Below are 21,723 nucleotides of genomic sequence, written 5' to 3' on the forward strand. Positions count from 1 at the left end.
GCATTACACTTTGAACATATGTTAACTGCTGTTCAATAGTATGTTTTGAATTTTTCCCATTTATATACATCTCTTTTGTTTCTAGACTGGAGCATTGCTGAGTGCCTTTGTTCAGTTATGTCATATTTCTACGCCTTTAGCAGAGAAGACTTGGATACAGCTTTTTTCACGACTTTGGAAAATCTTGTCTGACAGGCAACAACATGTGAGAATCTCTCTCCTCACTTACAAATTCCTCTTTGTAAATGACTGCAGTTTCAGGAAAATGTATTTGTGTGATAAATGACTTGTTCACTTGCTTTGAGAAGTTTGCCATTCTTTGTGACTAGAGAATGCTATATACCTCTATCAATACATATTTTGAAAGAAATAGGGCCTTTCAAATTACAAGGAGCAGTAGACCTATCAAGTGATTGTTCCCTATATTAACAGGGTTTTTAATCTAAATTATCCAATTTAAGAATCTGAAGGAATGAATAACTATTATGTTTTTTTCTTCTAGGCTCTAGCAGGTGAAATAAGCCCTTTCTTATGCAGTGGTAGCCATCAAGTACAACGAGATTGCCAGCCAAGTGCACTGAACTGCTTTGTGGAAGCAATGTCACAGTGTGTTCCTCCCATTCCCATCAGACCTTGTGTCCTGAAATATTTGGGAAAAACTCACAATCTCTGGTTTCGTTCTACACTGATGCTGGAACATCAAGCCTTTGAAAAAGGACTGAGTCTACAAATTAAGCCTAAACAGACAACAGAATTTTATGAGCAGGAAAGCATAACTCCTCCTCAACAGGTAGTGTTTTATTAATTGAAATACTTTATAAAATGTGAAGAGAGAAACACAGTGATAATATAGTACAATAATATAATAATTCAGGTTGGAAAAGACCCTTAAGATGATTGAGTCCAACCATAAGCCTAACACTGCCAAGTCCACCACTAACCCATGTCCCAAAGCACCTCATCTATCGTTTAAACGCCTTTGGGGATGAAAACTCAACCATTTCCCTGATCAGCCTGTTGCTTAATAAACCTTTCAGGGAAGAAATTGTTCCTAATATCCAATCTAAATCTCCCCTGGGACAACGTGAGGCTGTTTCCTCTCATTCTACCACTTGTTAACAGGGCAGAGAGACAACTCCCAGCTCGCTCCAGCCTCCTTTCAGGGAGTTGTAGAGAGACTTAAGGTCTCCCCTCAGCCTCTTTTTCTCCAGGCTCAACATCCCCAGTTCACTCAGCCACCCCTTGTGAGTTTGTGCTCCAGACCCGTCACCAGCTTCATTGCTCTCTGGACATGCTCCAGTACCTCAATGTGCTTCTTGTAGTGAGAGGCCCAAAACTGAACACAGTACTTGAGGTATGGCCTCACCAGTGCTGAGTACAAAGGAGCAGTCATTTCTGAATCTTTGTATTTTAAAACTTGTTGAAGTAGTGTCTATTTTTTTTTTTTTTTTTTAATTCAGTGAAGAAATCCCTGTCAGGTAGCTGTGATCTGCCTTGGCACTTTGTGGTCAGCTGAGGAAGCAAAATGTTACAGATCCTGTTTACGTTAAAGAGCCAGTTGTTGCTTTGTTAAACAGTTGTGTTTTCTATGATTTGATCTGATATATGAGATCATCTGATATATACACAGCTTGACTGTGGAGAAATATGTGTGCTTAACATTTTAGGAGATACTGGATTCCCTTGCTGAGCTCTACTCTTTGTTACAAGAAGAGGATATGTGGGCTGGACTATGGCAGAAACGCTGTAAATTCCCAGAGACAGCAACAGCTATTGCCTATGAACAGCATGGCTTTTTTGAACAGGTATATCTTGACATTGGAAACAGTTTGAGTTGTTCTGCTGTCAGGAGGAATATTATGGTCAGCAAGAAAATATGATAAATATTAATAAACAACTATAGTCTTCTAAAATAGAAAATGTAACAGCTTTTCTACTGACTAAATTCATAGTTTAAGGCCAAGCAATATCTAGGTAAGGTGAGATATTTGAGCACATTCATCAGCTTTTCATTATATTTGGAAAGCTGCCAAATAATGACTATGATCAGGAATGAGTTAAAATACTTCACCTTGTTTTTTTTTTTAACTTTGAGTTTGGAAAAGTTTTCTTACCACTTTTTTAAAAAAAAGAAAATAATATTGAATGAATGTGTGTATAGCAGATGGAAAAAATAAAATGGTTTTAATTTCATTTAGGCACAAGAAACTTATGAAAAAGCAATGGAAAAGGCTAAAAAGGAGCATGAACGGAACAACGCCTCCCCTTCCATCTTCCCTGAGTATCAGCTCTGGGAAGACCATTGGATTCGGTAAGATTTTAAAGCTGATGTAGAACAAGTATTTTTACTCCGTAATAGAAGTAAAATACCCTGCTGGTTTAAAGCATTAGTTAGGAAACTAAACTTAGCTTAGAACTTAGCTCAAATACAAGGGAAACTTAAGGGAATAAAAAGCACTATTCTTTATTCCCTTAACAGACCCGCAGAAGTGATACGCCTGAAGTGCTGTAAAAATATAATTTGCTGTTGGTGGAAACACACTAGACCTAAAATTTGTTTTTCCCGTTTGAAATGGTTGTTCTGGGAGACACAAAATGCAGCTCTTCCCTATTCACAAGTTTCTGTATTATAACTAGTAATAAAAAGCAAAACTAAACAAAACTTCCCATCTGGATATAACTTTTTCTGTGCTTGCAAAACTGTTAATGAACAAATATGCAGATAATATTCCAATACAGAGCATTTCTAGTCACTTCTATTGACTTTTTTTTTGCTTTTGGTAACCAAATTGACAATGGTTTTGATTTTCTTAGTTGCTCAAAAGAATTGAACCAGTGGGAACCGTTGACAGAATATGGCCAGTCAAAAGGTCATATCAATCCTTACTTAGTACTGGAATGTGCATGGAGGGTCTCAAACTGGACTGCTATGAAGGAGGCTCTGGTGCAGGTGAGTGAGGGCTTTTTATGCTGATGTTTAGTTTCTTTGTTCATTTTATGGATTACATTTCTAATAAGTTAGCATCACAGTTCATTTCACAGACACAGTGAACTGCTCTTTGGGAGTTTTCTGTGATGTCCCAGCACACAGCTGGGTGTTTTGGCAATTGAAGCATATATTTTCAACAAAGTTAGTTCTCTTTTCTATCTGTTTATAAAGCTGTACTATGTAAGAAATGAAGAAATTTAGCCAGGACAAGTGAAAGACATGGTACATGGTACCAAGCAATTAAAAAGGAACAAATACTTGCTATAGTAGTGTGTGCCAGCAGGGATATGTGCAGAAACTTAAAATGGGACCCTTGGCAAGTACATGCTGTTATTTAATATAATACCATATTGGGGGGAGGGAGCATTTTTTTGCATTTTACACCTTTGCAGGAACAAATGTTCCTTTTGTGAAAGGGAATAAAGCATGTAAATCTATAACCATTTCCCTGTCTGTGTGCAATGTCACTGTGTTTCCAGGTGTAAAAGGGTAAAATTGCCTCTGTTCTTTTTGTTTGTTCCAACACTTGAAAGGCAAAGCCAAAGCATCCTCAGCCTCTCCTGTCCAAACTTAAAACTGCTAAACACAATTTATTCTGTTCATTTCCACTGCACGTGTAGAGGGATTAAGCTATGCCCAAAAAATGAGGGTCAGGGACTTGCCAGATAATTTTGGTTTACATTAAATACCTTAGCATTTCTGAGGAATATTTGTAAGGCTGTGTTCCAGGATCCTTGTTAAAAAATCTCTGAAACAGCAATGCATGGAATCTCAGTGTCAGTGCTGATGTGTTGGTGAGGATGGTGTACACTGCAGATTTTACCAGTAGTTACTGTTTTAATGAAGACAGTGACAAATTTGAAGTTGTTTATATGTGGTGGGAAATGTATTGGGATTACTTACTTGGGACATGCTGATTTTGTAGTTTCTTAGATTCTTCAGCTTTGCTTAGTGGAGGCATAATAGAAGGTTTGTTTTTCTTTCAATGTTCTGCTGTACTCTCTGGGGGTTGCTTCCTGTATCTCTTTCCTTTTGCTTTCTTCTGAAGTATTCAAATAGTTCATTAATGTAAATTAACTGCTAGATTTCTAACTTCATTCTCACTCTGAGTCTGCTTTAGTTCTATTTAAAATAAGACTAATTTGATTTTACAATGTATCCATTGCATACAACTTTAAAATATCTTGAGAGCACCAGAGGTTTGAGCCAATGTGGTCAACACTGGGAAGTGGAGACCTAACAAGAGATGAGAGGGAAGAAAACCAGGTAATGAACCTCAGGCAGTGACCCTGAGATTGGGAAGCAAAGAGGGGGGAGGCTGGAGGAGAACAGGTTTGACTAGGAGTGACAGGGATAACTGGGTAAATAGACTGCAGCAAGATGTTGAAGAAAGTGCTTTTGTTTGCAAAGTGTGAAGGACTTGGTAAAACCAGCAGAGGGGAGACAGGCATTGAATTAAATATTGCAGGGTGCATCAAAGAGACTGACTGTGCAGGAGACAGTTCGAATTGACTGATAAGGAGAGAGATGGGGGTTGGACATGAACAAGGATCACCAGGATTACAGAAAGGGACAGGAGACTTCTAGAGGGAAAAAATACTTTGATTCTGCAACAGATTTATAATAGTGCTGAGACTTTGAGGCAGCACTGCTGGTAGTTGTTCCATGGAAGTTCCTTACTTGATTTTCTGTGGAATCAGAAAACCTGAGTTTGGAATTTTCTGGTGTTCCAAGTTTTCCTCAGAAGCTTAATGCATTGGTGATTATACTTTTATAGTTTAATGTGTAGTTTATGGAACCATAAAATAATGTGAGCTGGAAGGGACTTCCGGAATTCATCTGGTCCAATGCTCCATTCAGAGCAGAGCCCAAGTAGATCAGGTTGCCTTGTCCAGTAGAGTTTTACAATCTCTAAGAATTGAGATGCCACACCCTTTCTGAACATGTTCTTCATCTGAAGTATCATAGATGTGCCCTGCCTTTTATATGTTGGGTTAGGAAGCAGCACAATATTTTAGAAACTAAGGAACTTGTGTATGGGAAGTGAGGGAGTTACCATCTTCATTTGGTAATGGATAATATGTATTGTTTGTATTTTCCTGCTATTGACCTTCCTGATTCATTATGGAGTTCATTATTGTGTTCTGCTTGTAATTAATTTTGTTCAATAACAAGCACTTGTAAAACATTTAACCTTCCCTTTGTCCTTTCCTGGGTTTCACTCATGAGACTCTGTATTCTGTGCTGTCCATGTGCTTGATGAATAAATGCTTCATCAAGTTTGTGCTGTTACAGAACAGTTTAAAGGCAGGGGGCAGAGCACATGCAGAAAATAACAGTTTGAAAGATCTTTTTTCTTTCTGAGTGTTCATAATTATTTTTTTTTAATGTGAATGGGGTTTAAATGGCTAGGGAAACATGCTGAAAATGTCCATGCCCTTTTGGAAAAGGAGCAACAGAAAATAAATAGATAGATCTTTTTATGTGAGAGGAAAGTTTGATGAATTCTTCCATGTGCAAGAAAAAATACATTTTTAGGTATTTTTAGGTAACTTTTTCCTTATCCTCTCTTAGGCATCTTTCTTCCCAACTGTATTAAGAACCATCCCATGTGAATAAGCTGGTGTTTATTATTCTTGAGGTTGCTCTAGAATGTCAGGTTATACACCCATCTCGGACTTCTTGGGACAAATGCCAGAATTCTTCTGTATTGGAGTCATCACCAGATTTGCCTGTTGTTTTTTGTTTTGTTTTTTTTTTTGTTTTTTTTAACTTCTGTTAAAAAGTCATTCCACATAAAAGCTTCGAAAAAAATATTTTTTTAAATTTTAAGGAAATACACCCTCTTTTTGTGGTAGGTAGAGTTGTTCATGTGTGATTACTTAATGCAGAAACATAAACCAGATGTAAAACTGAAATCTGAAAGGTGAGAATACTGCATTAAATCACAAGAGGAGATGAGAGGAGCTTGCTGATCTTCATAGCACTGTTGCTATACAGTGTGACATTATTGGAATTACTCTGCTAAAGATGCCAGAATTTGGAATGAAGAGATGAATTGCTTATTTATAATGCAATTTCACTGAGCTCTGAGCAGAGCCTTAGGCAGTATTTTTTTCATGCTGCAGAGAGAGAGAATTAGTCCCTCACTTAATTGGGGTTTATGGTTTCATTAGTGCTGTTAAGTTTTAAACCAATACCTACCAGTTATTGCATGTCAAATTGTCAGTTGACTGTCTAGGTTAATAATATTTATAAAAGATGAATTATGAAAAATGCTGAGCATCCTTTAATTCTAATATCTTGCAAGATTAAGTTCCTGTTTACAGAATATCCTAAGAGCCTGCTTCATTCTGACAGCTTAGCTTCACATAAGAAGTGTGCTGAGTTTTATGTCTCTCTTACTTTCATCAAAATCAGACTGAATATTGCATTTTTAAATTGGAGTATGTGTATTCTTCTGTAGTATTTTATTATGTCAGAAGGGAAAATACGTGGATGCAATCAGTATGTTGTGCTTTAAAGGCTAGATTTTGTAAACAGTAAAAGTTGTTTAATTAATTTTAGAGTCTTTTGATGGAACCTAAATTAAGAGTGCCCAACTGTTGCAACAGTTGAAATAGAATTTTTCAATATTTGTAATACCATGGGTTAAAATTAAGTAGGTATCTCTAAAAATGGATTTTATTAATCAGCCAATGTGAAGCCAAATCTGTCAGTAGCAAGCTCCTTATGCTATAGAAATGATCTTATAGATTATATTACATTTTAATTAACTTTGTTCCTATAAAATTTGGTATTTTGTGTCCTAATTAAATATGCAACTTCAGTGGCTTAGAATAGAAATAACATTTTTTGAGAAACCTTAAAAGCCTGAAGTAAGAACTGTATTGTACGGTGTGTTATAAATTTTGAGTGTGAACAGGATGAAATAGATCATATGTGACAGGTTCTGGTTTTGGAGATTTACGAGTTGAGTAGAAGTGGCAACCACGAGTAACTGCTGATATGCTTTAGCTGCATTTATATTAAATGAGATATTTGTAGTAATGAGACATTTACCAAACGACTAAGGAGAAGATGCTGCTGAAGCCATAAATGGAGCTTTTGTGGCTCTACTCAGATTCTTGTAAAAGTGTCAGGACATGTTTGCATAAATATTAGGATATGAAAGAATAATTGATTCTGTGCGGCTGTACTCGCTGCTCCAATTTTATTGATATTCTTTAATGTGGCTGTTTTTTTATTAAGTTCTATGGTTTACTCACAAGAGAGGTCAGAAAAGATGGCAAATATGCATCAGGTTTTGTAAATTTTGGTGTAACATTTTTAATAGTCTACCTATTGAGCTATTAAAGAAGGCTGAGCTATTAAAATAGCAAGTAGCCTTTGATAGGACCCAAGACTCATTTCCATTTGCTCACATTGCCATTGTGTTTAATGATCCAGTAGATAATGTAATAAAGAAGGAGATTATTTGCACTGTGTAAGTGTAAGGTTTCTACCTGGCAGTTTCTCTTTGCTGGCTCAGGTATAAAAGTCAGTTGAGGATAACAGAAATAACAATTGTAATGGTAAGATACAGCGTATCAACAAGGAGATAATGCAGAGGGATTTCTGTGTTGCATATAAGTTTGAAAAGGGTTTGATGTAATGTGGAAGAAAGGGAAGTAAAAAAATTCTAGATTTAAGGCCTGAAGTGTCAGTTAGTGAGCATTGGTTAACTGCAAGTTTATCGTAAAATGCTCACAGAATTTAGTTGCTTGGCAATTCAAGTACTTTGCTGGTTTGAGTTGCCTGATTTCTACTGTTCCAAAATTTTAAGGAAATTATTTTAAATTATTTTTAAGTGTTTTTAGCACAATGATCTGACTTTGCAGCTGTATGTAGAAATTACTTTGACACAAATGGGGAGGTTAGTTGTAAATGACATAAAATGATTAACTGTTTGTTCTCATAAACTCAGTAATGTCCTAGAGCAGGTGGTTAGGGAGGGATGATGCTGGCACAATGTGCTGCCACACAGAGATGGGATCCTTTTAAGTGAAAACTTGACATTACTTGTTCTGGAGCCCCTGAAGCAGCTCAAAGGTAGGATGCATTATCTGCTGAGAAGCATCTTTTGTCTTTGTACAGGGTGAATTAATTGGTTTGCAGCAAGCTTGGTGCTCCTGTTGCAAGACTGCTTTCAGCTGGCTCAGCTGGCTCTGAGCTACACCTCAGCTGTCAGTATAAAAATACCCCAACAGCAGGTTGTATGCAGGCACTTCTACTCTTGTGCCAGATTTACAATTTATTTGCTAGCCTGCCCTTGCCAATGACTTTGAGGGCTGAAACCCCTTTAATGACAGGAATTTTGATAATTTTTTTTGGTCCTATATCTTTACAAATTGAGCTAGCTTTTATAACAAAATAATACTGAGTGTTTGTGGAAGAAGGGTTTTGAAAAATAATTGTACAAAGTCTGCAGTTGAGTCTGACCAGTCTTTACTAGACATTTTTCAATTTCATTGCCAGGTGGAGTTGAGTTGTCCCAAGGAGATGGCATGGAAGGTGAATATGTACCGAGGATACTTGGCCATCTGCCACCCAGAGGAGCAGCAGCTGAACTTCATCGAGCGTCTGGTGGAGATGGCCAGTAGTCTGGCTATTCGAGAGTGGAGAAGGCTTCCCCATGTGGTCTCACATGTTCATACTCCCCTTCTCCAGGTAAGAATGAAAAGTTTTTTATTGCCAGTTATTTTCCAGTAGAGTTTCAGGACTTTTAGTGACGGTGAGCATACAAGATTTTACTTTATAGTACTGATGGGTTTTTCATAATGGTGTTTTTTTGTCAGAACTTGCAGGATGTGCATTTCAATTCCTTTTAGAGTTTTTATAGTTTACCTGAATCCATTCTTTTTGTGGCCTACAGAGGTAGCTATTTAAAAATTGATCAGATAGCTCACCTTTTGTTTTGGGCTAATGCATAATGCACTGCAGTGCTTCAAGGTCTTGAACGCTTAGTGAGTTTTGAAGTGAGGTCCATTTTGGATGGTATATTATTGCATTATATTGCTTGCAGAAATGTTGAAATAACCTCCTAAGTGTTCTTTTCAGTTAAACATGCTAAATGCATTCTGGAATTTTGTCAGCTGTACTGGACTCATATATAAATATCATCTTTATATTGTTTTTTAAATCTCTGTGAGCTGTTAATGCCTGATAAGGCACAAGTGTATTTAGAAATGTTGGTGTGTCATTGAGGAGCAGTGTTCTGAACAAGCTGAGCAAGTACTGAACATCCCTGAGGCTTAAGCATTAAGGTCAAGGAGCCAAAAACTGTTGTAGTCTGTTGTTAGTGAAGGACTGTTCGGGTGAGCATTGCTACCTCAAGGAAAAGTGCTGTAGGTTCTGGCCAATGTGAACCTTACCTCTTCTTTGTCGTTTCTACATTATATTGTTAAATGTTCTGATTTGCATCAAGGAAGGGAAGTAGGAAGGAATCTAGTCTTCTAGTATATGATACTTCCCATTGGACAGGGAGTTAATTAGATACACATTCTGCTGAAAAGGAGAGTAGATTTTATTAGACAAACTAACATGTACCTCAAAGCTTCATGCATTGCTCTTCAGCTTTATTAGCTCTCTAGCTCACTCATTTCATTGAGTCATTTTGATTAGAAAAGATCTTTAAGATCTTCAAGTCCTGTGTGTTATGCCCGGTGTGATTAAACTAGATAAAGTAACTGAATCTGCATGGTCTAAGGGACCTCTTCTAGAATGACTCTACTTGGGGGTAGAGCTTACACAACAGCCCATGCCTCAAATTTTTATAATTCAGGTTAAATGAATATGGAAGTTTTCTCCATGTTGAAAGGAATCTGTCAAGGTATAATGCTTCATTTGTCTGAGCTGACACAATACTACTACAAGGCTTCTTGATGAAATTAATTTCCTTTCACTAAATTTTCATGGATATTTCATTTTTTGTCCCCTAAGAATGGCAATATCTGCAACATGAAGGGATTAGTGTTGCTAAATGAAGTATTTAAATGCTTTCAGATATCAATTAAAACAAGCCCTTAAAGTAATCTAATATGTATATATCCCTCATGAAGAAATGATAAAATAGTGAATGACTGACAGAGGTACAAATGCAGCCATGAGTTTGCACTGCAGTAATTACTTTTTTTAATATCAGATAGTATGTGATTAAATACCTGTGAGAAAATTGAATTTATGTGTTGAATGAGTGTAGTCTGAAGGTTAAGCTATTGTGAGAGCTGATACGGAGGTGATTGTAGGAAAATATTACGTTGGTTAATTTTTTTGTTTCCAAGAGATTTCACTCTGCAAGTTTGGACTGACTTTTTTAGCCAAACAGTTATCTTATTGAGTTGATTAACAATTAATACAACTGTTATCTGCCAAGTAGGATCTTAGAGAGCACTACATTGGTTTTATTGTACTACAGGTAATTAAAGTCCATTAAAATTTGTGGGCTTTCAGGTTGTTGAAATTTTACTAAAATGTCTGCAGCCTTTAGTAGATTTGAGACTACTGCCATCTCCTGATTCTTCCTCTTATTAATTTGAGGATTGTAGATGTCAGTGAAAAAACATTCTAAACTAGAGTAACTTCTCAAAGGTAAGGTCTTTGCAGAATGTCTTAAATGACACCTTCAGGTGCATGTCTGTACATTCAGGTGTCTACCAAGAAGTTAGATCATGACCAGGGGTTTTATACTAAGTTCTATTAAAATTTTTGGGTTTTAATTATCAAAAGTTCTGATTGGGGGTTTGTTTTGTTGGGTTTTTTTGATCCCTGTATTCAGCACACTGTGTATATATGTTTACTTGTGCTTTTCTTTAGGGTTGTTGTTTTCTTTAGGGTTGTTGTTGTACTAAGTTTAAACCTGTATGCCAGAAGGTCATTCTAACCTGTAGTTGTATTTACTTGTGCGTGGGGAAAAGGGTGGGGTTGAAGAGAGTGTGCAGATTCTGGTGAACTGTCCTTGCTTTGTTGCGTGGGGTGGGGCTTTTTGTGGTTTTTGTATGTGGGTTTTGTTTTTCGCTTGTTTGTTTTTAAGAAAAATATGGTTCTTGAAAGTGAGACACTGCCATGTGAGGGATAGTTTGTCAAAGCATTTGCAGTTCAAAATAAAAGAAAGGCTGAGAATATTTTTGTCCTAATATATGAAGGAAAGACATGTCATAGTTGCCCAATGTTAAACCTAGCAGGGAAATGTATAATATTAAAGGAAGAACACGTTAAGCAGAGATCAGTAATTTCTTTTTGCAACCAAATGACATTAGGGCATTTAGGTTTTGTCAGAATAATATTTTTGTCAGAATAATGTTTTGCATGAAATAAACTGCTTGCTACTTATTCTGCGTCCCTGGAAAAAAGGGGAGCCTGAAGTTAGACATGGACCTTTAGCAAGAATGTTAGAAAGTACTTTATTGCACCCTTATTTATTAAAAATAATAATTGTTTATTAAGTCGCAACCCATAGGTATGAATTTTGTGCAGGTGATTCAGTGGATGAATTCAATATTTCAGTCAGTGACTGAAGTGTTGAATAAATCTCATGGATTTTTTTTGCTGTTTTCTTAGTGATTAGATTGATCAAAGATCATTTATGCAACTAATAGATCCTTAAAACTACATAAGTAGTTTCATCTTTACTTGATCATTTAAAGGTGGCATCATTCATAGAGATCCTTTTCTAACAAAGAAATTGACCAGTTTTCATACCATCCTTTATGATACTGTTTTCCAGGCAGCACAGCAAATAATTGAACTTCAAGAAGCAGCCCAAATAAATGCAGGATTGCAACCAACTAATCTGGGGAGAAACAACAGCTTACATGATATGAAGACTGTTGTAAAGACTTGGAGGAACAGGTTACCTATTGTGTCAGATGATTTATCCCATTGGAGCAGCATTTTCATGTGGAGACAGCATCATTACCAGGGTAAAACTGCCTGGTCCAGCATGCATTCATCATGTAATTTTTCAAACAACACATTGTTTGAAATAAGTTATTTTTTTGTGGGTTTTTTTTAATGTTTTATTTTGTTTTTAAACTACAGGAATGTTGTTTCGACAAGTGTTTGTTCTTGTTCGGTTTCATTTGAGTGTTTCATTATCTCAAGTCATTTCATATGTATTGCTGTGTAAGGTACAGCTACATGTATAATTTCATTTATAATGACAACTGTTTCATGCTTTATTTCTAGCTATTGTAACTGCATATGAAAATAGTTCTCAGCATGATCCTAGTTCCAATAATGCCATGTTGGGAGTTCATGCTTCTGCATCAGCAATTATCCAGTATGGAAAGATAGCTCGAAAACAAGGGCTGGTCAATGTAGCTCTGGATATACTGAGCCGCATCCACACCATTCCAACTGTGCCCATTGTGGACTGCTTCCAGAAGATTCGCCAGCAAGTTAAATGTTACCTTCAGCTGGCTGGAGTCATGGGCAAAAATGAATGCATGCAGGTACAGTAGCTTTTTCTCTGAAGTTGTTGTTGGACCTTGGAGGATTACAAGGGCCATCAGGTTTAAATGAGCCGCCTGTATGTGGAACAGGGTCGGAATTCTGTTGGCAATGTTACACCATGCAGAGTGTTGGTTTAAGTAATGCTAATAGTCAAAAGCAATTGTTGTCTTCTTTGAAGCAAGTGCTGGGAATATATTAAAAATTAGCTGAATAAAAAAGGTACTTTGAAAATAATATTATTTGCAACAGGAAGAAATGCCACTATTGCAAGGCTGACTAGGTCAGTTTTCAGTCTGAGTCAGGAGTGATGGGTACAGACATACTGAAGTGAAATTGTGTGTGTGGAAAGGAAAAAAATGTGATTATAGGCAAAGCCCACTGACATGATTATAAGGTCAGCAAACTGAAACATTATAATAGTGGAATGTAGCATAAATAATAATAAAATTAAAAAGCAAAGTAGAAAAGTTAACCTGTCACCTGATGAATGTTGTCTATAGTATCAGTCCAGATTTTAAAAATATGTAAATTAAATACTAGAAAATGGTGCTCTTTAAATTTCACGAGAATATTTTGGCTGTTTTCTTATCACACTTTCATTTTAATTGATCCTTCAATTTTAGAAGGCTTTTCTCACTAAGGCTTCTTTAACAGGGTCTTGAAGTTATTGAATCAACGAATCTGAAGTACTTCACCAAGGAGATGACTGCTGAGTTTTATGCATTGAAGGGAATGTTCTTGGCACAGATTAACAAGTAAGTATGTTGGCTGGAAGAGGCACTAGCACACATCTGAGAAAAATGCAGCTGAGGGATTTCAGCACAGTAGTTGAGCAGCAAAGTTGTTCTATATGTTTATACCAACCTAAAATTTGTCACAATTGTGTAGGAAAGTAAAAGTGTACATGAGAGTTTCTTTGGAACCTTTGGAAGATGTAATGGTTGGTCATATTGCTAAGCATTGCAGGAAAGAACTAATTAAAGCAAACATTGCACCAGTTCTTTTACAAAAAGTTTTATATTTCAAAGGGTGAGATGGGAAGAGTCAGGGGGAGTAGGTTTGTCCAAAGCATTGCAGCTTAGGATAATTTTTCCTCCCCTGGTTCTGTGAGCACTTAATTAGACAAACTAGTGTCTAGTAGGTGTCTTAGTGTAACTGGCTTCTTTAATTATGTTTTTATTGTAAATATCACATATAAAATGTAAGAAAAAAATAAATGTGGTCTATAAGCTTATAGCTACTTAAACAAAATTAGCCTACCTCTTTGTTTCTCTTATTTCTGTTTCATTTTTCATTGTGTATGTCTCATTAATAGCTGCAACTAGTCAAGGCATAGGAAAAGGTGTGATGGCAAAGGTCAGGGTGCTTAGACAAATCTGACGTGTCACGCAATGTGGAAATGCAACCTTCATTTCAGATAGTTTAATTGAAAAGATTAATGTGGGGTGTGTTGGAGACATCTTGCATTGCAGCAATTAAACACCTAGGTACAAACCTTTCTTTCACACAACTACTTTTTAATATTTTTGCTTTATGCTGACAGGCATCTTAGTATTTTGAGGAAAATCTCTCCTTAATTCAATAAACAAATATCTCAGCAGTCTGATTTTGTGTGGTGATGCCAAAGATTTCAACAACTTGCAGTATGCATGGTATTTAGTGGCAGTATTGCTCCATGTTACATACAAGTGGAATAATTTCATTACTACTACATTGTGGACACTTACAGAATGAAATCCATCAGGTTGCAAGCTTTATTCTGCAACCTTATATAGCAGTTTTAGTCAGGAAATGACTAATATCTTCTGTGAATATCAGAGAGAATCTGAAATAGACAGAATGTAATTACTTTGGAAAATGCAGTGGGCTTTTTCTTATGGCCATAAACGAGCTTAGTTTCAGGTGGGGCATAAAGAGAAGAAAGTCTGCCTTCCCCCACCCTTTTTTTTAATTTTTTTTTTTTTTTTTAATTCATGCAGATACAGTGAAGGGCAGCTAGACTGTCTCTATTTGTTGTTTCAAGGTCGAAGGGATAAAGGTTTCTGTTTAAAACCTGGTTCTAATACACTTACAATTTCTTAATCTTACCAAAAAGCATACAGGCATTTTTTTAGCACCACAGCTGAGGTCAGGAATTGGGGAAGGTTGCAGTCAGGAGCAATGACAGTGTTGAACCTGAGCATGTGTGACTGCTAATTATCTATGTGCCAACTGAACTGGAAGTTAAAGGTCACCTCTGCACTTGCATCTCCCTGTGCTGCCCATTTGCTGAGCAAGGTGATAGAAACCATTTTTAAAAGTCATCTCGAGCGTCAAGAATGATGGATTGTAAGAAGGAGAAAAGAAACAAACTGAACTGAGAAGTTCCCTTTTTATAAAGGGAAAGTAGTGACAAAAAGTCAACTGTGTTGCTGTGGTAGTTCACTTCAAATCCTCCATCTAGGGTGCAGAAACCCCCTGAAAGCAAGTAACATATTCATATGATCTAGAAACTAATACATACTTTGACAGACAATTTTAGTTTCCTTTTTATAGTTTAGCCTCAATAGCTAGTCATTTTAGTTCATCACTATAATCCTTCAAGGTAATATTTTAAAATAAAAAATACTTTGCTGTTCATTTTGAAAAATTAGTCAATTAATTTTCTAATCTTGTACAGTTTATTTGAAAGCTTGTTCTGTAAGGGAGAAGTTAAAAAGTTTCTAGAAATAAAGGATCTTAGTATGCTTTAAAAGTTTCTTATTTTCAGTAATGCTATGTGTGTTTTTTCATCCTTTATGCCTGAAAAGTGACATAAGTTTGAGAGCTGTGTATATATTGGGATGAATCATGCCAAATCTTGAGGTGGGAACACTTGAGGAAACCTAGAGAAGACTTCAGAAGTATGAAACAATCATTTAGTTACCAAGAACTGTGTGATTAACCTTCATATTCCTTCACTTTTCCTGTTGAAAAAATAAACTTGAAAGCTGTGGGGATGAGGAGCTGACTTTTTCCAGTTAATGTTGATTGTACATTTTTTTCATGACTTTGGTGAGAGAAGAGTTAAGTAAAATGCAGTCCTGCAAAAGATACCTAATATCACATCTTCCCAATATTGCTTTTTTGTACTATTTTTTTTACCTTTTTTTTTTTTTCCCCTCTCCTCCTTCTTTCCTCAGCAGAGAATCACTTTTTATTGCATTTGCTTCTGCTGTTGTTTTGTTGTCATTTGTTCTTCTTTCTCCCAGTATCATACTTTCTTCCTTGAGTGGCAGTTGCAATGCATTGGAAGTTTTTAGTTTTTTCCATGGAGTGTCTGTAGATCTTAGACCCTTACATCATTGTTTCCCTTACGAAGTATTTACTTTCATAGGTGCTGAACTTTAAGGAAAGTGAATGCAAAACACGAGACTTTACTAAAGAACTTAATGGAAAGATATGATTGGGTATTAAGAAAACAAAGCACACTGTGAGAAATCTTGACTCCTAAAGAGTTTGGTAACATCGTGTTAGTGTAAGACTAATGTTCTCATTTGTCACAATGCAGATCTGAAGAAGCAAACAAAGCTTTTTCTGCAGCTGTGCAAATGCATGATGTGCTGGTGAAAGCATGGGCAATGTGGGGTGATTATCTGGAGAATATCTTTGTGAAAGAACGGCAGCTTCACCTGGGTGTGTCTGCCATTACTTGCTACCTGCACGCATGTAGGCATCAGAATGAGAGCAAATCGAGGAAATACTTAGCAAAGGTAAGAGCTGGGTGTTTAAAACAGAATTGGAGCTCCATGCCTTCAGAAATGGGGGGGGGGGATTATGTTCAGTGCCCAAATTTCTGCAATTGGAGACATATTCAGTTACTGATGGAAAGCTTTAATATAGGCTGAAAGTCTGCTGGTGGGTCGTTGTGTGTAACTCATGGGATTTTCTGCTTCATTGGCATAGCTGGGGTGTATTTTTTAAGGTGTGGAACCTCTAAATTCAGCTTTTCCAACTTATAATATGGTGAAATATCTGCAGAAAAGCATCCTTTGTTGCTCTGAAAAAAACCCATAATTTGATGTTTATAGTTACTTTTGATAACTCATTAGCTTTTACCTCAGAATTGCATTTTATTCCATATAGACTTTTTCTCTAATTTTTTTGCTCTAACTCAACAATTTCAGATGAAGTTCTTTCAGTGATCTGCCTCTCAGTTTGGAGCTATTTACTTTAATCTCTCTCATGAAGAAAATATAGAAAATGATAGCAGACTCTGGAAGACAATCTGTTTTGAACACGGAACAAATACAGATAATATTTATTTAGATTAAAAGTGGTCTCCGTAGCACACTGAAGTTTATTATTCTCCCTGTCTGGTTGTGTAACTTAGTGATTTTTAGTCAGTACTTAATATATTTGCATTTAAATTGAATTGCAGAAGAAACGTATCATTAGGGGTGGACAGTTAAAATAATTTAAAACACCCCAAGAATTACTGAAGCTCTCTCTTCAAAGTTAATTTATCTGAATAATGTATTTTAGGTTCTATAAACATGCCTCATTTTTCACCCACCACCCCAGTCAAAAACCTGGAAGAATTTGTGGAATGCAGTTAGGTTCACTGGCTTTTTTTAATGTCTTGTTTCATAGCAGGTATTATAATTCCATATTTTTAACATCCTTTAAATATTGCTTGTGGGGGGGGGGAAAAAAGGACATTGGCCAGGGATAAGGAATCTTCGTTCTTGTGTCTGAGGATGCTTTGACACTTTGAAGACTCATCTATCATATTAATAAAGTAACTTTCTTTTCTGCATCGTATGAATGACATGTTTTGAATTTAAGCCCTGAGATGTACTCTTGAAATTCAGGTGCTTTGGCTGCTGAGTTTCGATGACGATAAGAACACGTTAGCAGATGCCGTGGACAAGTACTGCATTGGTGTCCCACCCATTCAGTGGCTGGCCTGGATTCCACAGCTGCTGACATGCCTGGTTGGCTCAGAGGGCAAACTCCTCCTGAATCTCATTAGTCAGGTACAGAAGATAATTACTAATACTTTATTGTCTATAATCTTTGTTTTCAAGATGAGACACAAATATTTTTCAAAGCAAATTAAGAAAATTATGAGCTTTAAAATTGCTCTTATTTGCAACTGCTGATGAGTTAAAAATGCTAATTTCTGTAAGTAGAATATTTTAATTGTTGACGTGAGTATTACTTAATGAGTTTAAATCCAGTGAAATTGTATGCCATATGGGCATGAGGCCTTATAGCTTTTCCTCTGCAATGCTATTTATTACATTTTTGTGAACATTATAGAACACATATAGAAATACATAGTTAAATGCTTGTAACGTAGAAGTAGATATAAAGAATTGTTAGCTTTAGTGACTAAAAGGCAAACTATTGCATTACTGCTTTCTTTTTTATTAGACTTGATTTAGAAAAACAAGGCTCTGTCAGTCAGAAATCTTCACCAGGGCTTTGTAAATTTTCATTGAAGTTTAGCGCTCCTGATTTTTGAGATCTGGACTTGATGATCCTTGTGGGTCTCTTCCAACTCAGTATATTCTATGATTCTGTGATATGCAGCTCCTTTATAGTCTCCCTTATTGGTTCTCAGAGCTTTCAAAGAGCACAGATATTTTTGTAGAGAGAGAATATGTCCATGTGTGTTTGCATGTGCATTGATACTTAAATCTAGGTAAGTATGTGTGTGTGTGTATATATATATATGTATGTTTCCTTCCTCCCTCTCCATAAAATTAAAATGAAGCTTTGAAAGGACCATGCACCCAAACAGCTTAGGAAAGCAAGATAGCTAAGGCAAAATTTCTGATGTGTATGGCTTGGTATTATTGTCTTGCAACATCAGTGTGCTCAGCTGTCTTCTGAGAGTAGAGAGAAAAAACTTAATTCAGTAAGTTGTAGGCACTACCTGGAAGTCATACTGTAGCTGGAGCTTAGGCTTATAAAATCACAGATATTTTAGTTTAAACTTTCAGTCCTTGGAAGGAATATAAAACAAAAAAAAAAACAAACCAATTTTTCTCTGTTACTAATTTAAAAAAGTTTACCTAAACTTTACAATTCTCTTCAAATAATTTACTTGTTAATTAAAACATGAAGCATGTGTATGTCATTAGTAACCTGCCATAAATATATTACTGAACAGTTAAATGCCATTGCAAAATTTCTACCACTTACCATACCCATTTGGGTGGAGGAAGAATCCATCATTTAATAAAACTGGCTAGAGAAGCTTCTGGTCATGTCTTAAGATGTGCATTATCATGGGTAGTACTTAGGCACGTAATTTCTTTCTTTTAATAGGTACTGAAATGTACAGATTTTAAAGGGGATGCTTAATTTTCATATCTAATTTTGTTGGTTTTGCTTTGTTTTTTAATGGAAGTCATACAAGATCTCTTTTAGTTTTGAGTGAAATTGGTATATCCTCTTATATTAAGTACCAGAATTAGATGGAGTAAATTTGCTCTCTAATGTGCTTTCTTATCAAGGATCATGGGGCTTGCTGGGAATTGTGGCTTAATTTAAAAACTAACTGCTGTCATTATGACTGTTTTTCTTCCATTATGTATATGAGTAAGATCTTTGAGCTGGCCCAGCTGATACTCTGGCATTATAGTGTTTTCAGGTTTATTAGGCAGTATGATCTAGAAGCCCTAATTAGGTAATGCCTTAACAGTGTGTGTTGGGAGTTCCCATTTCATCTTCTTTGGGTTTCTGTTACTGAAAGAATCTTTAATTTCCTAGTTTTCCATAAGCCGTTATTTAAAACAAGGAGCTGATGATTACTGAATTGCACTCATTTACAAAGAGAATATGTGTGTGTTGATCTGATCTGTAGTGAGTTTTCGTTAATGAGAAATGTGTGTGTGTATCTCCAAATAGGTGGGCAGAGTCTATCCCCAGGCTGTCTACTTCCCTATCAGGACCCTGTATTTGACTTTGAAGATAGAACAGCGTGAGCGCTACAAAAGTGGTGAGATTGATCATAATCAAATTGTTTGGGCTCTTTGTAACTTAGTTATTATTTTTGGTTTCACCTGATTTTACTGGGAAAATAGTCGCTGGAAAGCACATAAACTTAGCAAAAAGCTAAGGAACAAAATTCTTTATAAGCTTTACTTGCATTTATTTGTTTCTGTGAAGTGAAACCTACAGATGGCTTGAGCTGTCTTGAATTTTCCTGAATAAAATACTCACCAAGAAGAACTTCATCTTCATTCTCTTGTCACCTTAATGCTTGAGAATCATATGGAGCAGTTTCCTTTCTAAAAAACCCAAATTTATTTTCTAAAAAACCCAAATTTCCTTTCCAAAACCCCCAAATTTTCTTTCTAAAGAAAAAATGTTCTCAAGTTTTCTGAAATTCAGTAGGTAATACATGGTTAATACTTACTGCAAATCCAAACCAAATTCTTGGATCAATTTTTGTATTTCATGCAGGCTTGTATTGTTTTGTAAAAAGTCATTTTTAATGTATTTTTTTCTCTTTTTAAATTTTTGCACTTTCCAGATTCTGGGCAACAACAACCAAGTTCAATTGGAAATCAGTCCCACTCTGCATCAGATCCAGGGCCAATCAGAGCCACTGCTCCCATGTGGCGATGCAGCAGGATCATGCACATGCAGCGAGAATTGCATCCAACACTTTTGTCTTCTCTGGAAGGCATTGTAGATCAGATGGTCTGGTTCAGAGAGAATTGGCATGAGGAGGTATTTGGCTTTAATACACTTTCATATGTATGTATCATGTATGGAAAAGTTAACTGCAAAATATTTATCTAGAACAATATGTCTGAACTGATGTCTTTGTAAACCTGATTGTTCTGATAGGGGTTTTAAGGAGCTTGATTATTTTTGGAAGCAATACAGAGGTTTCCCAAAAGTATTAATTGGTTTAATGCTGTTGGATTTAAGCTGTTGCTTGTACTAACTGAAAATTTATATTCTCACCCTAACTTCCAGGGATACCAATTTCCTTCTTGATCTTGGTAGGTGGTGATTATTGCCTGAAGTTTGAATTATAGCAGAGAGCAGATGGACATGCCACTTGTATTATTTTTCTCTCAAAATGTCAGGCTGTTCTGTTCTCTCTGCCTAGCACAGTGTTCATTTGAAGGAAGATTCCTCATATGACATGACTTTCTAATGTATCACAAAATAAGAAATGTCATACTTAGCTGCTGTATTCTGCTTGATCTGCTTTTAAGACCAAGGTGGACCTGGTGATGCAGCATTTCCACTTCTCAGTTTGTTCAGTTGCACTGCTAAGAATTAGTTCTGTCATTTGGTTTGACCCTCTGATGCAATTTAATAATACAGTTTAAAATGAATGTTTCTAAGAGGATAACTTTACTGTATAAAATGCACTGTAGGAATAAATACTTGGTGTCAAATCAGAAGGCCTAATCTTCCTGACTATTCCATCTTCTTGTTTTTAACCCTCAGGTTCTGAGACAACTGCAGCAGGGCTTGGCAAAGTGCTACTCAGTTGCCTTTGAGAAAAGTGGAGCTGTTTCAGATGCCAAAATCACTCCTCATACACTAAATTTCGTCAAGAAGTTAGTCAGCACTTTTGGAGTAGGTCTTGAGAATGTCTCTCATGTGTCCACCATGTTTTCTAGTGCAGCCTCAGAGTCACTAGCCAGGAGAGCACAGGCAACAGCTCAAGATCCTGTTTTCCAGAAGTTAAAAGGGCAATTTACAACAGGTAAATCTTGATTGATTGATTGATTTTTAATATTACTTTTAATCTCCAGAGAAATTACCTCTCCAACATTTCACTGTGAATGCATTCGGCTTTTCTGTTCTTCTTCCAATATTTTTTCTGAGAGAGAATATAGGAAACAGCACCTTTCTGTCACTTACCATACCTGAAATAGTTTGTTTCAGTCCTCTGTGCAGTAGTAAAGATAATTCAAGTGAAAAACAGACCTCAACATAGAGAATGAGTTTATTGTTCTATTTTTATTGACTAAAACTATCATCAAACTACAGATGTGTTTAAAGATAGATTAATTTACTTTAATATTTTTTGCAATTTGCATAGAAGTGCCTGTTGTAAATGAGGAATAAATCCATCTTTATTTTGTGGTGATGCCAGAGTTTAATGAAACATTCATCCCAGAGCTCCAAACTGACAATGTTATGTGCAGTGTTTCTAAGCAGGCTAACTCTGATGAATAAGATTACTTCAGTGTTTTGGATAAATATGGTTATAAAAATCCTATTGCACAAATTTGCATCCT

General features: G+C 36.2%; 1 protein-coding gene across 1 annotated transcript in view; it reads left to right on the forward strand.

Annotated features, from left to right (window-relative positions):
- Window positions 1-21,723, forward strand: part of TRRAP (transformation/transcription domain-associated protein) — an 89,484-nt gene that overhangs the window by 52,782 nt on the left and 14,979 nt on the right. Inside the window, exons 51-64 of the mRNA XM_010003260.1 lie at window positions 86-205; window positions 503-790; window positions 1,668-1,805; window positions 2,199-2,311; window positions 2,815-2,950; window positions 8,507-8,698; window positions 11,754-11,949; window positions 12,215-12,480; window positions 13,136-13,236; window positions 16,011-16,212; window positions 17,314-17,478; window positions 19,361-19,451; window positions 20,043-20,188; window positions 20,924-21,185. Of these exons, the coding sequence (XP_010001562.1) occupies window positions 86-205; window positions 503-790; window positions 1,668-1,805; window positions 2,199-2,311; window positions 2,815-2,950; window positions 8,507-8,698; window positions 11,754-11,949; window positions 12,215-12,480; window positions 13,136-13,236; window positions 16,011-16,212; window positions 17,314-17,478; window positions 19,361-19,451; window positions 20,043-20,188; window positions 20,924-21,185 (2,416 nt within the window). The remainder of the gene's footprint in view (window positions 1-85; window positions 206-502; window positions 791-1,667; window positions 1,806-2,198; window positions 2,312-2,814; window positions 2,951-8,506; window positions 8,699-11,753; window positions 11,950-12,214; window positions 12,481-13,135; window positions 13,237-16,010; window positions 16,213-17,313; window positions 17,479-19,360; window positions 19,452-20,042; window positions 20,189-20,923; window positions 21,186-21,723) is intronic.

This window comes from Chaetura pelagica, unplaced genomic scaffold (genome assembly GCF_000747805.2).
Source record: "Chaetura pelagica isolate M959 unplaced genomic scaffold, ChaPel_1.0 scaffold138, whole genome shotgun sequence".
Lineage (NCBI taxonomy): Eukaryota > Metazoa > Chordata > Aves > Apodiformes > Apodidae > Chaetura > Chaetura pelagica.